The 16,072-nt window shown below is 42.6% G+C and overlaps 1 protein-coding gene across 3 annotated transcripts in view; it reads left to right on the top strand.

Moving 5' to 3' along the window:
- Positions 1–16,072, top strand: part of CCDC60 (coiled-coil domain containing 60) — a 63,207-nt gene that overhangs the window by 37,762 nt on the left and 9,373 nt on the right. For 2 of the 3 annotated variants that reach the window (XM_064168220.1, XM_064168222.1), the window contains exons 4-9: positions 3,046–3,216; positions 4,275–4,391; positions 4,714–4,818; positions 6,882–6,972; positions 8,990–9,218; positions 14,108–14,198. In XM_064168220.1, the coding sequence (XP_064024290.1) occupies positions 3,046–3,216; positions 4,275–4,391; positions 4,714–4,818; positions 6,882–6,972; positions 8,990–9,218; positions 14,108–14,198 (804 nt within the window). The remainder of the gene's footprint in view (positions 1–3,045; positions 3,217–4,274; positions 4,392–4,713; positions 4,819–6,881; positions 6,973–8,989; positions 9,219–14,107; positions 14,199–16,072) is intronic. The other variant, XM_064168221.1, reaches the window with a different exon arrangement.

Here is a 16,072-nt window from a genome sequence, read left to right as displayed (position 1 = left end):
CTTTATTCACATAAGGGTTGTATCCATTAACATAAGGAAATTGAATAAGCCATTTGATGAAACTGTAGCTAACAGTTGCCATGATCAGAGAAATATGGGTGTAGTTGTTTTACTTTCTGCTCACTATTTTTGTTCACCATGATCATAATATAATGTTCAGTCTTAGGCAAGAGAGTCGGGCTGGTATAAATAGACTGCAGCATCTTTGCACCTCAGGGACTGGGATAGAGGAGATTAGCAGGAAGAGATAATGAGACTGAAGCACCCAAGTAACACCCCCCACTGCACTCAGTGTGGTTCCTCAGCAGAGCAACAGCCACATGGGTGTGCAGCCTTTTGCCCATCTTTCCAGCAGGTCTGCTCAGACTGGAGTCACACCAGCTTACCCAAGGATTTGGCATTGTGTTCAGGAGTAAACCATTTTCCACTGAGTTTGTTTATCAACAAAGTTGAATGTGAGGTTGTTAACTGCAAAATTTGATCTTCTAGGATAAATATATCCTTTGAAATTTAGTGTAGAAGACCAAATATACTTAAGCTGTATCTAAACAGGAGGTAAAAAACCCTGGCAAATATCTAGCTTGTCTTTATTCTGATGCAAAGCTTCTTAGTGTTTTTCCAGTGCCTAAATTATAATTAAGACAAATTTCTGACTCCTGTTTATTTTTGTGAGTCATTTCTTACTCCAAGTAAGACTCCAAGAGTCTTAAATCTTAGCAGTAAAAAGTCATTTCCCCAACACTTTAACGGCCATGTATTACAATTAACTGATGACCTCAAATCCCTAAAGGATATAAAAGTAATTTAATAAGTATGTCATTAGATGAAAGACTAAAATATACTTGTTTCTGTATGTGTAATGCACTGCTAGGTCACTTCTTTGCACATCATTGACCCTTGTCTATATCTACACTGTGCTGACACTTGAAGTATTCCATTATTACTGCTCAGGAAACTTCTTGTTTCCATGCTGATGAAGATTTTAACTTAGAAAAAGAAGACAACTCCTTTTGTCTGAATGGCAGTTGAAAATCTGTGTTGTGACTAGAGTTGACTGAAGCTCAACAACTCTAATAAATGTATTCCAAATTTCATCTCAATTCCATTTGCATTTTAATAAATGGCTCTCACCTACTTGTCAAATAGCCCAGCTCAGTTTGTTAAGTTGCTTTCTAAACAGGGTATTGTGATGCTGGAGTTTTAATGGAGAAATATTTGTTGTCCTATTCCAGCAAGATACTATTAATTTTACTGTGTAGAAAAGTACATTGGTCACCTCTCTATTTCCACTTGGGGTTTATTTTTCTCATTTCCTGCTTCTTCAAGAGGAGGGTGATGGAGGACACTGCCCACAGAGGTTGTGGGCTCCTCTCTGAAGACTTTCAAAAGCCATTTGGATGCATTTCAGGGATCTCTGGAGGTCCTTTCCAACCCCTAACACTCTGTGAGTCTGTAAAGAGTCCATAGACCTTTAGAGTCATTCATAAATATGCCAGAAATGATTCTGTGGAATTATAAAAGGATTTGTTTGTTTGTTTGTTTAAATCACATAGTTACTGGGGAGGGGGGAGGAGTTTATGCTTCATTTCTGTTAATTTTATTTATTTGTAGCCAGGTGGGGTTGGTCTCTTCTGCCAGGCAACCAGCAATAGAACGAGGGGACACAGCCTCAAGTTGTGCTGGGGGAAGTATAGGCTGGATGTTAGGAGGAAGTTGTTGCCAGAGAGAGTGATTGGCATTGGAATGGGCTGCCCAGGGAGGTGGTGGAGTCACTGTCCCTGGAGATATTGAAGCAAAGCCTGGATGAGGCACTTAGTGCCATGGTCTAGTTGATTGGATAGGGCTGAGCAATAGGTTGGACTGGATGAGCTTGGAGGTCTCTACCAATCTGGTTAATTCTATGACTCTAAGGGCATTAAGAATTGAGGCCATTAAACGGTTTCTAGTATTCAAAGAGAAGTGTGTTATGGAGAATACTAGGTCCTTATCAGGGGCATCTTTTCTTTTCTTCCTAAAATTAGTGTCCAGAAATAGCTGGCAGACAGGTTATCTGCATAAACAGCAATTTTTTTTCAGGGTTATAACTACTGGTTTAAAAAAGAATAACAAACCCAAAAACCCAACTCCCAAAGCATTAAAAAGGAAAGTGCTTTTTCATGAAAGGAGGCAAAGAGAGAGTAAATTATTCCCCTTGAGACTAGTGAATATTGTGCCTGAAATTTGCACCCTATGTGACCTTCAGGTGCTGTAAGACATGTCTAGTAAGAAAAGAGAGTTACTACTTGTCAGTAAAACGAATGAAGCCCAGCTTTCAAGCCCAGATTGGGTTTGAAAAGATCAATACAGCCTGATGACACTTGATTCTAAAGTCAGCAGCACATTAACTTGCAGGGATGTGTCCTGTGTCTGGGCAGTCTGACTCGGATCAGCTGCTGCATTCTTGCTAACATTTTAATCAAAGGCGTTGGAGTAATTGAGTGCCATTTCCCTTTCACTGCCCTAGCTCTTTTTTAATTTCACCTCTGCTACCACCCTACAGAAGCAGGTGTGGTTTGTTCCTTATTTTCCTCTCCTCAAGTTCAACCCTGCCTGTTGTCTTCAGCTCACTCACAGGCTTCACTGGCTCCTTCCCTTCACTAACAGTGCAACCTTCTGACAGTAGCTGGAATTTAGCAGCTAACAGGTAGCTTCAGGGCAGTGCCTGTCAGGCTGTGACAAGTGAGTGAAGACAGTGAGAGGCCCAGTGGTCAGTTGGCTGCTCTAAATTAGAATTAGGGAGTTTTAAAATCAAGTAGTGGACAAAGTGATGCTGAGTTCAAGACATCCGATAGTTAACCTGCACAGTGCTGAAAGAGGTAAGGGAAAGCTCTCCTGGGTCATACTGAGGAATTGTTGTGCTGTGTGGTTATATTGTCAAAGGAAATGCTAATATTGCATTCTTGAATAGTGAAGAAAGTGAAATCTCTGATAAAAATTAAGTTGGTGGGTAACAGAAATGAATTAGTGTCTTCAGTACAGTGACCAACTTGTGATGATTTTTGGCAGGCATCACGTCAATTCCATGAAGCAGGGTGGAGAATACTTTCACATACTTCACCAAGAATCACAGGAGAGGAAGAATGTGCTGAGCCAGCAGGCTCAGGGTGTGAGCAGAAATGACTTCCAGACACCCAAATCCACCTCTGGTGCAGAGGACTCAGAGAAAGAAGCAACCACGTAAGTCACCTCAGAGGGCTTTAGGTGATCTGAGGGCAGAGGTTTTACAAAAGGGCAATTTCCAGTTTCTGTCATTGGTATTGAGGCAGAATATTGCTGCTTGTGCTAACAAGAGAGGAAATGCTTGGAATCTGGATGAGTGGCTGTAAACTTAAAGCATGGGGGGAAAAAATGCTTGAGGTACTGTTTAAAAAAGGAGGAAGTTTAGAAGGCAGAAGGTTTGCAAATACAGGGGAGATTTTGTGGCCAACTCAGACCTGATCCTCTGAGGAGAAACAGGAGGCCTGGTGAGTTTTTGTACCATGCTTTTGTTCCCACAGTGGGACCACAGCATTAAGAATAAAAAAGAATTACATTCAGCAGAATAAGTGGCTTAGCTTGCAGAGTGGATTCCATTGCTAGCTCAGACCTACCTTCTCCAGGTTTGCCCTCCCTTTGATCGTTGTCATCTTCAGTCCTCTGGCTCACGCTGCTCTGTTCAGTGCAGCTCTAAATGCCTGTGGTAACACTGTAGTTGTCTTCCATTTGTCAACCCTCATGAGGTGATGGCATGATTAAACACTTGCTCAGCAGGACAGAGTAGCTCTTTCTAGAGGTTACACACCTTTGGTGCCTTATTGCATCAAGAGCTCATCCATCTCTAACAGTCTTTTCTCATCAGTTTGCTGTCTTTTGTCACTCCCAGGTGCAAGCTTCCTCTCATTCACCTTTCTTCCATGAACTGACTCTCAACACAGAAAACTCAGTCTCCAGAGTCATCCAAGATAAACATGCTAGTACAAATAATGCTGTGTTTATGAAGTGCCATACACTTATTAGAAATAAATATTAATTATATATCCTGGTGAATGTAAACACCAGGCTTGTAATGTTAATACATTATAATAAGTGCAGTAATTAACACATTTAGAAATCTGTCTAAATTGGTTGGGGTTTTATTTAACATAAGGAAGGAGAAGAGAGAGTGTGGTGATGTGAATACAACAAGCAGCTTTATCAGCAGTGTCTTCACTTCACATACCCCTTTTTTTAACTTCAGTCTTTGTCTTTCCCCACAGTTGTACCCTAAAAGAAGGCAACCACCTGAGGCTGTTAGGGATGAAGAAGGTGACCTTACGCTCTTTTGCTTCTGTTCATAACAGCATCTTGGTTCCAATCCCTGCTGGAGCAAAAAGGTGTGTTTGAAGGCAGATTTATGTCCTGCCCTCTTTAGTAGAGCATGAGCAAAATTCACAGCAACACAGACCCGTAACACATACACCTAGAGAGATATGAAAGCACTGAGCACATCACCAAGACAAGTCTATTGAAAACATCACATCCCAAAATATGCTCAGGATTCACAGTTATGTATCAACATTACAAAAGCCTTGAAAGGTGTTTACAACTCTCTGGGACAATTAAAAACATCATCTGCTACAGAAATGCTTAGAGGTGCCCATTTCTGTTTGTTTCCCTGCCTTTGGGGTGTAACATATTTGTTTCTCCTCTCTGCAGTGAACATCTTTTCCGACAGCTGTGTGCCATCCACTGGCTTTTGGAAGCTTTGACTCTGGAGCCCGACACCTCAATGCATTCCATATTCACCTGCTGGAATCCAAAGTAAGTGGGTAAAGCATGACAGACAGTGGATTGAGGCATTTAGGATCACAGAATGTCAGGGGCTGGAAGGGACCTTGAAAGATCATCTAGTCCAACCCCCTGCTAGAGCAGGATCACCTCTACCAGGTCTGTTGTCCTTTATATGTTGTTGTTTCTCTTCTTTCAAGTGATAACTGAGTGAAATGTCATTAATTCTGTACCACTCACTGTAAACAAATCTTGCATCAACTTTGCCCCCATGCAGTCAGCACAAGTTGTGCACTGACATCAGTAGCACAGCATGGTCCTCTACTATTGCAGCTTGCAGAATTAGGAGAAAATACTGAGCTATCCCAAGCAAATTTACTTGTGTTTTCTTTCCTTTCTCTCTTTTGGTTGATAATTACACAAATTAAATGCATGTAGTAATAGATGTATGTACATTCCCATAGTCATCCCTTGAAGGGTTAGCCCAGTGAGCTAAACAGAAATTCCACATACATTGTAACTGGAGAACAAAACCAGCTATTAAATGACTCTTAGTAGCTGGGTTTATTCTGTCAGTTATGTATGACAGTGATGAGTACTTGTAAAAGATGCATTGCTTCTGAACTTTTATACTGGTAAAAGTAAATATTAATTAAAGTTCCCAACCTTTTTAGTCAATATAACTGTGTTGACATAACATGTATTTCAATTATTCATCAGTGTTTGGTAAAGCAGTGAACAGTTTATGCTCTGATTTGCAGGGCAGAGCTCTTCAGAGCTGTTCTGTTCTCTCTATGTTCACACTGAAGGCAAACTGTGGCTATTTGTAACAGAAGTGACAGAGTAGCATTACACAGAATTAGCCTGACAAATTGGAGAGGACAATCAGTCCAGTATGTATAGTGGATGGGTTTTCACCCCTTTACATCTAAGGAACAACAGACTGGCATAAAGAAACAGTTTGTAATTTTCACAGACACAGGCTGACAGCAGAGGATAAATCCATAGAGCTTTGGATTCATTTCCAGGTTCTGAAGTAGTGCACTCTCTTGTTGTATGCACCCTACTCGTCTCTGTTGCTGTCTGTAACCATCACTCATAGAAGCATAGACTGGGTTGGATTGGAAGGGACCTTAAAGATCATTCACTGCCAGCCCCCCTGCCATGAGCAGGGACATCTTCCACTATACTAAGTTGCTCAAAGACCAATCCAACCTGGCCTTGGAACACTTCCATGGACCTTGAGAACTTCTTCCTTACATCTAATCTAAATCTACCCTCTTTCAGTTAAAATCCATCACCCTTTGTCAAATCACTACAAGCTCTTGTAAAAAATCCCTTTCCAGCTTCCATGGAGGCTATGAGATCTCCCCCCGGAGCCTTGCCTTCTCTAGACTGAACAACTCCAGTTCTCTCAGCCTGTGTTTGTAATAGAGGGTCTCCAGCATTTTAATCATCTTCCTGGCCCTCCTCTGGACTTGCTTCAGCAGGTCCATGTCTTTCTTATGCTGGGAGCCTCAGAGCTGAATGCTCCAGAGAGTAACACAAGAGCAGAGTTGAGAGACAAAATCACCTGCTAGCCATGCTTCTTTTGATGCAGCCCAAGATACAGTTGGCTTTCTGGGCTGCAAGCACTGTACATCAACAAACACCTCCAAGTCCTCCTTCACAGGGCTGCTTTCAATCCATTTTCCAGCATGATTTAACATTTAAAGTTTCAGACCAGTGCAGGTCTTCATTTAGCCAACAGCATAGAAAAAAGCAAACTTGTATGAATCTGCTCTCACTTCCATCCATGAAATATTCTGTGTGGGACAAAATTGTTCATTGCTTGCACAGAGGAAGCTGAGAGTATCACTTAGCCCAGTATGTGCATGATAGCTTGTAGAATGACTGTTTCTTTAGGTGGTTCTTCAATTGTGCCTCTACCTTATTGAAGGCTTCTACCCCTTGCATGGCTTTTCCATTTCCTATGAGCAAGACACATGTCACAGTAGTGGTCAGGCACCTTTCACTCTCTACTGCATTTATTAAAAGAACTTACAATAAAAGCAAGACTCTCAAAATGGAAAACTAATTAAATTGTTTTCACTTAGGGACCCTGGTGGCTGTAAAAAAACAGTGGAAGAAATGGAAGTAGAAAAGTTAGCAACATGCATGCAGGAACTCTTTATTACAAGCACAAAGGTAATTTCATTGTCAATTTCTTCCTTGGGACCTAATCCAACTTCCCAAGCTTTGTTTTTATTGCTTAGTTGAACTCAGTGATACCACATTTTCTGCTCTGGATCTTGCAACAGCAGAGTATTTGTCTCTCTAGGTTTTGAAGAATCACTATTTGATACTAGGCAATAGGAAGAACAGTAGGTAGCTGATTGAAACTGTGGCCTGGCCTGAGTGCTTAGGGCTGATGTGGGAAGAATTCAATACTCAGCTAAAACATAACTATCCTCTTGTTTGCAGTTGCCCCTTCTTTATGACCCAGAGTCATGTACTTGTTCACACAAATAGGTCTTTTCCAGTCAAGTGGAGATTTCAGGCTGGTATCCTGGAGGTCTTATTCTAGTAAGTTCTAGCCATGGATTGTTTGGTTGCCTTTTTACACAGCATTTAAAGCTAAATTCAGAAGCTAATTCTGAATGCTGAGGCCTTTAAAGAAAGCAAGAGTCACTTGCCACAGTCAAGAGAAAGCCAAGAAGAGGAGAAAACAAACAATTCAAATGAAAGCCAAGAAGAGGAGAAAACAAACAGTTCAAATGAAAGCCTTTTAAAAGAAAAATAAAGTTAATACCAGAGACTAAACTGAACACTAGAAAACTATCTGTAGCACTTGATCACTGTTTTACTCTCTTTCTGAAACCACAGAAAGACTTTTCTTTTGGAAACTGTTGAAATAACTGGAGGAAAATGAGGAATGAGTGATGCTTAGGACTATAATTAGAAGAACTCTGTAAAGAACCAGTGGATTTCTTGGTCTCACAGTATTATCAGGGTTGGAAGAGACCTCACAGATCATCAAGTCCAACCCTTTACCACAGAGCTCAAGGCCAGACCATGGCACCAAGTGCCACGTCCAATCCTGCCTTGAACAGCCCCAGGGACGGCGACTCCACCACCTCCCCGGGCAGCCCATTGGTCTGCAGCACATCTTACAGCTTGATCTTCATCAGTTGGCTAAACCTTTTATTTCTTTGCTTTGTCCCCTGTAAAGCAAAATTAAACAAGATCTGTGAAGTGCTTTTAGAACCCCAGGTGAGGCACTCTTAGAAATATGAGCTTGTTACACGCAGGCTATTTGCTCTTGTTATTTGCCAACACCTGCAGCCCTTACCCTTGTGACATAATAAAGTGAGTCAGTAAAAGATCCTGATTTCTGGTGGGAAAGAAGCAGCCAAAGTTGTGAAACTTTCAAAAGACAAAGATTTTGGGGTTGTGCAAACACTCTTCCTTCTGCTAGCAAACAGAGAGGGAAAGTCAGCAAGTTACATAAATAACAAAGTTGTTTTCTATACAGTTTTACCAGTTCTCTAAGGTCAGGTCCAAAGCAACATGAATTGAAGATACCAAAGTGCATGTTGGTCTTGATGTGTCTATTAGCATTTAGGTTGCTGAGAGGTGTTTTTTTTTCCTTGCTCTTTGTATTAATCACAATTTCCTTTCATTTACATTAATATTACTTGAAGACTGCTTTTCATATTCGATATGAAGCTTCTTATGGAAATATCAGGCTCCTCCAGGGGCACTTGCTTTATAGTACATATTGTTCTGATTATCAGTCCTACACAATTCAGTCTGCTTTTGGTCTTCAGTTTTATGTTCCCGACACAGAAAATTCATTTGCCAAGGTTTTGGGTGTTGGGAGGAGACCTCAGCATTTATCAAACCGTTTTGACCTATTCTTTTCTGTGCATGAGAAAGTTCCTCTGTTACCAAGTCTCTGCAGCTGCAGTGTTATTCACTTACAAATCGGCTTAATCTCTTGGCACTAATGCTGCAGCAGAGGAGTACTGAAGGAAGATAACAAAAGAAGGTAGGTCCTGCCCGAGAAATCTCCAGCTTGATTGAAGTCACTAAAGGAAAATCTGTGGGGTTACAGGAGGACCAGGAGGATCTAATGTTGGAATAGTTACAGAAATGGGATTCTTCATTGTCAAAATGCTGTAGAAACACGCTCCTTTTCTATTATTTTTCCTTCTCTGTACAGAAATGCCCCCAGAAAGCACAGTACAGACTGCTTGCCAGGAAGATAAACAAGACTTCTACACCAGGTATCTCTCAGATTAGCAGCCTGTCATCTCTCCAGGGTCAAACCCCTTGTGGCAGTGAAACTTCCAGTGCAGTTTGGTCTGAAGACAACAGCGAGATTAATTTGACCACATCTGATGCTGTGAGTGAGTCAGCACAAGCTAAAGAGCAACCATCTCTTTTCCTCTGTAAGTTACCTTTCTTGACTGCCAATATCAAATGGTTTTGCTTTTGGTGTTACTAGGGAGAACCTACGTCAAAGACACTGCTTAGCCACACCAGTGGATTTCTCTTCAGGCATGTGGCACTTTGTACAAGTCTCTCTGTGCCCTCCCTAGTAGCAGACTGGTTTAAAGACAATATAATCCTGTGTGATGATTAAGAGTTTTAATCTTCAGTTACAGCAGTGCCATTTTCAGGCTGTCATCCATGTCTATAATGTCCAACAGGTGGTGAAAACAGTGAAGCTGTTCTCTGCCATAACCAACTAATCCACTGTATCTCTCTAACTCAGGGGGTTCTGTTTAACTTAGATTTCCTATTCCTTGTTCCTCCTGCTGGTTCAACAGTGACTATCCATACTTGATACACCTGACAGAATAGCTCATTAGCTCTGCAGTGCGTTTGTGTACAGAGCTGGATAATCTTAACTCTTTTCCCTTTCCTCCAAGTAAAGCTGGATCAGAAAAGCACATTAGCATTTAGTCCTGCTTATTACCTTTTAATTGATTCTCTCATTCTCATTATTAGGCTGATACCATGCTCTGCTAGACTCTAAATTTCCACTTAGGAGCTGTTGTAGTCATTTGGGATGGTTCTGTGAATGTTCAATAGCTATCAAAAAGGTAGAACAAAGTGGAAGACACAGCAGAAAACATTTTATATGAATAGAAATGTTTGGTGTGTGATTCTTCAGTACCAGTTCAGGCAGGCTGGTATCAGAAGTAGTAAAGTTTAAAGGAAAAAAGGTGGTAGGGTGTGTTAGAGATAGAGAACATCATCCAGATAAGGACCAGTGAGATAAACTAGAGCTCTTCAGTGCAGAAAAGAAATGGCTGAGCACTAGGTTATGGCAGATCTCAGTAACATTGTGAGGTACCTGGGAAAAAAGTGATTAGAGAGTGGTTATTCACAAGGTCCCCTGACACCAGATTTATGACCCACCAGATTAAATTATCTGGCAGAAAATTTAAAGCAGTGGGAAGTGTCTCTATGCAGTAGATGATTAAACTTGGGAATTCATGCTTACAGTATATTACTGGAGGTATATTCAAGTCCAAAAGCAATTTAAATCAATAGCAATAAAAACAATTAATTGCTCTCAACTGTAAAGGAATGGACACATTCTCTGGGTCTGAAAGATCTTTAGGTTTAGGCTGGATATATAGGAAGCTTGTGCTAGTATCATCTCCTAACCTGCACAGCTGCTGCTGTCCATGGCTCCCAGCACAGATGAATGAGGAGCAGCGGAGAACTCAAAGCTGTGATTTCAATCAGTTTGTTTACAGATGTATGTGAACAATTGGTTTATGTGTGAGATAAGATGGGAAAATAATCTTGAGAGCTGTGACAGCTGTGAGCCTGTGTTTGCTGTGGGACATACATCTCCTGTGGTATTGTGTGATGTATGGGAAGTGTGTTCAGTGCCAGCTTTGGAACAGCGTTTATCGCACGATTGCCTGTGATTTCAGGGGACTGGCCCGAATTACCAGTCTGCTTCTCTTGAGGATTATATTCCTAGCCCTAAAAAATATGGGAAGTTAGTTTCTGCAGGGCAGCTCTGTAGCAAAGATTGGATTTTGTAATGAATTTTGAAGCTGCCAGAGTCATGTGTAATCCAGGATTTTGATTATAGAATGCTTCATGGACAAATCAGAAGTGGATTACGAGTACAGCTGTATACCCTGCATTCACAGAGCTTCATGTAACTCATACAGACATAATTGTGAGGGCACACACAACCCTAACACCCCTGTGTACATCTGTGTGTTGCAGGAGTGAGAAAGAGGTTCTCTGACAGGCAGCTAATCAGTAAAACCAGCTGAGTGTGACTCTTAGAGGAAAAAGGTTTCTTTTAAGGAAAAACTTCTTAACTCAATAGAAAGCCTTTTTTCCAACTGTAATTTAGATGCTGCTGGGGAATGTCTGCTTGTACAACTTTGATTTTTCAATGCTGCTGGCTGATTGAGGACCTGTACTAGGCCTAAAGTTTGAATGTTACATCATGTCGACAAAGGTGAATGTGGAAGCTGCAGTCCTTGTAGCTGTGGTGTAACAGCAGGTCACTGCTGAGGCAGCCTCATTTATCATTCAGTCACCACCTAATCAAAGGCTTTACAAAGCAGATCAGTGTCCTAAGCTTGCTTCCTTCAGCACATTTTAAAACATTCCCTTTTTGTGCAGGCAGAGACTATATGATCTAAATGATGCTGAGATACTGGAACATGTCCACAGAAGGGTGATAAAGCTGGTGAGAGGCCTGGAACACAGCCCTGTGAGGGAGCTGGGGCTGTTTAGCCTGGAGAAGAGGAGGTTCAGTTGTAACCTTATTGCTGTCTACAACTACCTAAAGGGAGGCTGTAGCCAGGTTTGGGTCAGTCTCTTCTCCCAGGCAACTAGGAACAGAACAAGGGGACACAGTCTCAAGTTGTGCCAGGGGAGGTCTAGGCTGGATGTTAGGAGGGAGTTGTTGTCAGAGAGAGTGATTGGCATTGGAATGGGCTGCCCAGGGAGGTGGTGGAGTCACTGTGCCTGGAGGTGTTGAAGCAAAGCCTGGCTGGGGCACTTAGTGCCGTGGTCTGGTTGATTGGCCAGGGCTGGGTGCTAGGTTGGACTGGATGAGCTTGGAGGTCTCTTCCAACCTGGTTGATTCTATGATTCTGTGTACCAAAGTTAAGCCTCATTTTTTATGGTTATTGTGTAATGAGGAGGTGGAGCTTAGTATTTTGAATATATTATGAATATGGACAAGTTTGAGTATTTGCTTGCCCAGTGTCTCCAAATGGAGAATTGGAACAGGTCCTAATGCTACAAAGTGGAGGGCAGAGAGTTATTGTGCCCTCTGTTTCTATCAGCTGAAATAGGAGGTCTATCTTCATGGTACTAGCCCTGATGTGCTTCCTGTCATCTCCCTCCAAAATCTGCCCACAGGACTTCTTTCTGGCTAGCTCTTGGCAGTCCAACTGGTCTTGTAGATAATATCAAGTGCAGCTACTGCTAAGTATGGCCCTCCTCCCCCAGGGCATCATCTGCAGAGTCTGTGGGTTTCGGATATCCAGCCACTCACTGCATGAGTGGTAACCAGAAATAGGAAGGACTGGTTTCTTCTAAGAAGGGCTCTGACATTGCATGCCAAGGACAGATGAGATCTGTGTGCAGCCTCAGCCTCAGAACAGGAGCTCTCTGCCCATGTTGATGTTAGGTTCCAGACCATGGGAGGTCAGCCTGTGCATTCAAACTTCTCCACTAGTGTACCAGCACCTTACAGGATTGCCCTGAGGCTAGTAAGGGTCACAGGGGAGCCATCATTAGAACCAGTCAAGCTAGGACAAGGGGCAATGGCTGTAGGCTGCAGCACAGAAGGTTCCACCTCTACACAAGGGGGAACTTCTTTACTGTAAGGGTCACAGAACGCTGGAACAGGCTTCCCAGAGAGACTGTGGAGTCTCCTTCTCTGGAGACTCTCAAGGCCTATCTGGATGCATTCCTCTGTGATCTGAGCTAGATTGTACAGTCCTGCCCTGGCAGGGGGGTTGGACTCGATGACCTTCCAAACCCTGACATCCTGTGAGCCTGTGAACCAGTCAGTGCCAGAACATAGGAGTTTCTGGCTGGTACCTTGGCACTCTTAACACTCCCCTGGCCACACCTATTAGAGCATCTTCCTTATAAGCATACCCTTAACATTGCAGCCCAATAGCTGGTGCACAGCAACTAGTTTCATCCATGTTTTGCATTTTTAAATTCACAGTATTACATTCAAATCTGTACTTGGAACAAAAATTAATCCCTAAAAATAGTTTGTGCTGCTGTTTAACACAGGCAGTATTCAGCAGTGGTTTTTATTATGCTCTGTGTGTGGTGTTTCACCAAAATGTAGGAAAAGGGCTTTCTGAATTTGGGGATTTGAGCTTCAAGGTGTTGAGTGCTTAGTAAAGTGTCACTTGATACCATGTAGGACATAGTGAGCACCTCAGAGGATGACTTAGAATTTGATAGCTGACATTGGGATTTTTAATAACGAGTGACAGTTGTTTTACTGCCTGAGTGATTGGAGAGAATGATGCAGAGAAGATGGCTGCCTCAGTGCCTCTCCAGGGGGTTGACATCAAAGCAGGAATGAAACAGTAATGGGAAGGAAAACAAAGATGTGGATTTGAAGGAAAATAGTGAGTTAAACTGACTTTCCAAATATTCAAGGGAGAGCAGAATATAAACGTTCTCATTACAGTGGCAGGCTGAAAGAGAATAAAGGTTGTTATTAGTGTGAGACCTGCTCAGGCACTGCCTATAGTTTCCAGATTATCCACCTCTGAAGTTTTAATGGATGCTGATAAGGAGACACAGAGTGGTAATGAGACACCTGTTGACGTTAAATGTATTAAATTCTATATGACATTTAAAAGATGAATGGCAAAGTGATATGGTAGAAACTCAGAAGTCTTGACAGTTTATGCCAGTAGAATGCTAAGAGCACAGCACAGGAGCTGAAAATAGACTTCCTGCATAGTTCAAATCTACCTCTTCTTTTTTAGTGCTCCATTTTATAAGCTTCTAATGGAAAAATATGTACTATCTTCTACTTGATAGGTTTGGGGCTTTTTTTTTTCACAGCTGGAAGAACAAAGCTTATCTATTGAAAGGTGATTAATGAGTTGAATGCATTCATATTTGGGTACCTATCTTGAAATCTCTTTTAAAAGCTGAGATTTTACAAAGAAACTTTACTTTTTATTAACACTAAATAGCAGGTTTTCTTGGGGTGTCTCATGCAGGCCAGCATTAATAGCATCCTCTCTGCAAGGAGGAGAGGAAGGCACTATTCAGGTGGCATGTTTTTACAGACTCTTTTTATTAGCTTTGCAGAAAATGACTCAGATGACACCTGAAGCTGTGTCAAAAGATGGCCACAAACGAGGAGAGGTGGTGAAGAAGACTGGACTGCAGCAGTACGTTACCCGATGGGTTTCAGACTGTGTAGGAGAAGCAGCTCATCAGGACAGTTTGCTTTATTCCCTTTCTCCCTTTCTCCCTTTCTCCCTTTCTCCCTTTCTCCCTTTCTCCCTTTCTCCCTTTCTCCCTTTCTCCCTTTCTCCCTTTCTCCCTTTCTCCCTTTCTCCCTTTCTCCCTTTCTCCCTTTCTCCCTTTCTCCCTTTCTCCCTTTCTCCCTTTCTCCCTTTCTCCCTTTCTCCCTTTCTCCCTTTCTCCCTTTCTCCCTTTCTCCCTTTCTCCCTTTCTCCCTTTCTCCCTTTCTCCCTTTCTCCCTTTCTCCCTTTCTCCCTTTCTCCCTTTCTCCCTTTCTCCCTTTCTCCCTTTCTCCCTTTCTCCCTTTCTCCCTTTCTCCCTTTCTCCCTTTCTCCCTTTCTCCCTTTCTCCCTTTCTCCCTTTCTCCCTTTCTCCCTTTCTCCCTTTCTCCCTTTCTCCCTTTCTCCCTTTCTCCCTTTCTCCCTTTCTCCCTTTCTCCCTTTCTCCCTTTCTCCCTTTCTCCCTTTCTCCCTTTCTCCCTTTCTCCCTTTCTCCCTTTCTCCCTTTCTCCCTTTCTCCCTTTCTCCCTTTCTCCCTTTCTCCCTTTCTCCCTTTCTCCCTTTCTCCCTTTCTCCCTTTCTCCCTTTCTCCCTTTCTCCCTTTCTCCCTTTCTCCCTTTCTCCCTTTCTCCCTTTCTCCCTTTCTCCCTTTCTCCCTTTCTCCCTTTCTCCCTTTCTCCCTTTCTCCCTTTCTCCCTTTCTCCCTTTCTCCCTTTCTCCCTTTCTCCCTTTCTCCCTTTCTCCCTTTCTCCCTTTCTCCCTTTCTCCCTTTCTCCCTTTCTCCCTTTCTCCCTTTCTCCCTTTCTCCCTTTCTCCCTTTCTCCCTTTCTCCCTTTCTCCCTTTCTCCCTTTCTCCCTTTCTCCCTTTCTCCCTTTCTCCCTTTCTCCCTTTCTCCCTTTCTCCCTTTCTCCCTTTCTCCCTTTCTCCCTTCCCTTTCTCCCTTTCTCCCTTTCTCCCTTTCTCCCTTTCTCCCTTTCTCCCTTTCTCCCTTTCTCCCTTTCTCCCTTTCTCCCTTTCTCCCTTTCTCCCTTTCTCCCTTTCTCCCTTTCTCCCTTTCTCCCTTTCTCCCTTTCTCCCTTTCTCCCTTTCTCCCTTTCTCCCTTTCTCCCTTTCTCCCTTTCTCCCTTTCTCCCTTTCTCCCTTTCTCCCTTTCTCCCTTTCTCCCTTTCTCCCTTTCTCCCTTTCTCCCTTTCTCCCTTTCTCCCTTTCTCCCTTTCTCCCTTTCTCCCTTTCTCCCTTTCTCCCTTTCTCCCTTTCTCCCTTTCTCCCTTTCTCCCTTTCTCCCTTTCTCCCTTTCTCCCTTTCTCCCCCCCAGACAACTATATTCAGCACTCAGTGAATTCAGATGATGTTTATATTTGTTGGCACAGGTGGCAGAGTATGTATTTTCTGGAAGGACACCCTATGAATCTTGTCTTTTCAAACAGAACAGTTTTTTCCTGTCCTTACTCTGTACAATTGTTTCTGTTCTTCACAGAGAGAGTGATTTGCCATTGGAATGGGCTGCCCAGGGAGGTGGTGGAGTCACCATCCCTGGAGGTGTTCAAGAAAAGACTGGATGAAGCACTTAGTGCCACAGTCTGGTTTATTGGATGGGGCTGGGTGCTAGGTTGGACTGGATGAGCTTGGAGGTCTCTTCCAACCTGGTTGATTCTATGATTTTTCAGTAGTCTCTCTATAGCAGTTCAAGCTAAGCTTACACTTGATGTGTTCCCTCATTAGTCACTGCTGTGGTTGTTTCCACAACTATACGAACAGCATAACAAACTGTTCCTACAATTAGACTTTGCTGAAGCAT

The sequence above is a fragment of the Pogoniulus pusillus genome, chromosome 30 (genome assembly GCF_015220805.1).
Source record: "Pogoniulus pusillus isolate bPogPus1 chromosome 30, bPogPus1.pri, whole genome shotgun sequence".
Lineage (NCBI taxonomy): Eukaryota > Metazoa > Chordata > Aves > Piciformes > Lybiidae > Pogoniulus > Pogoniulus pusillus.
This window is presented reverse-complemented; position numbering and strand designations above follow the sequence as displayed.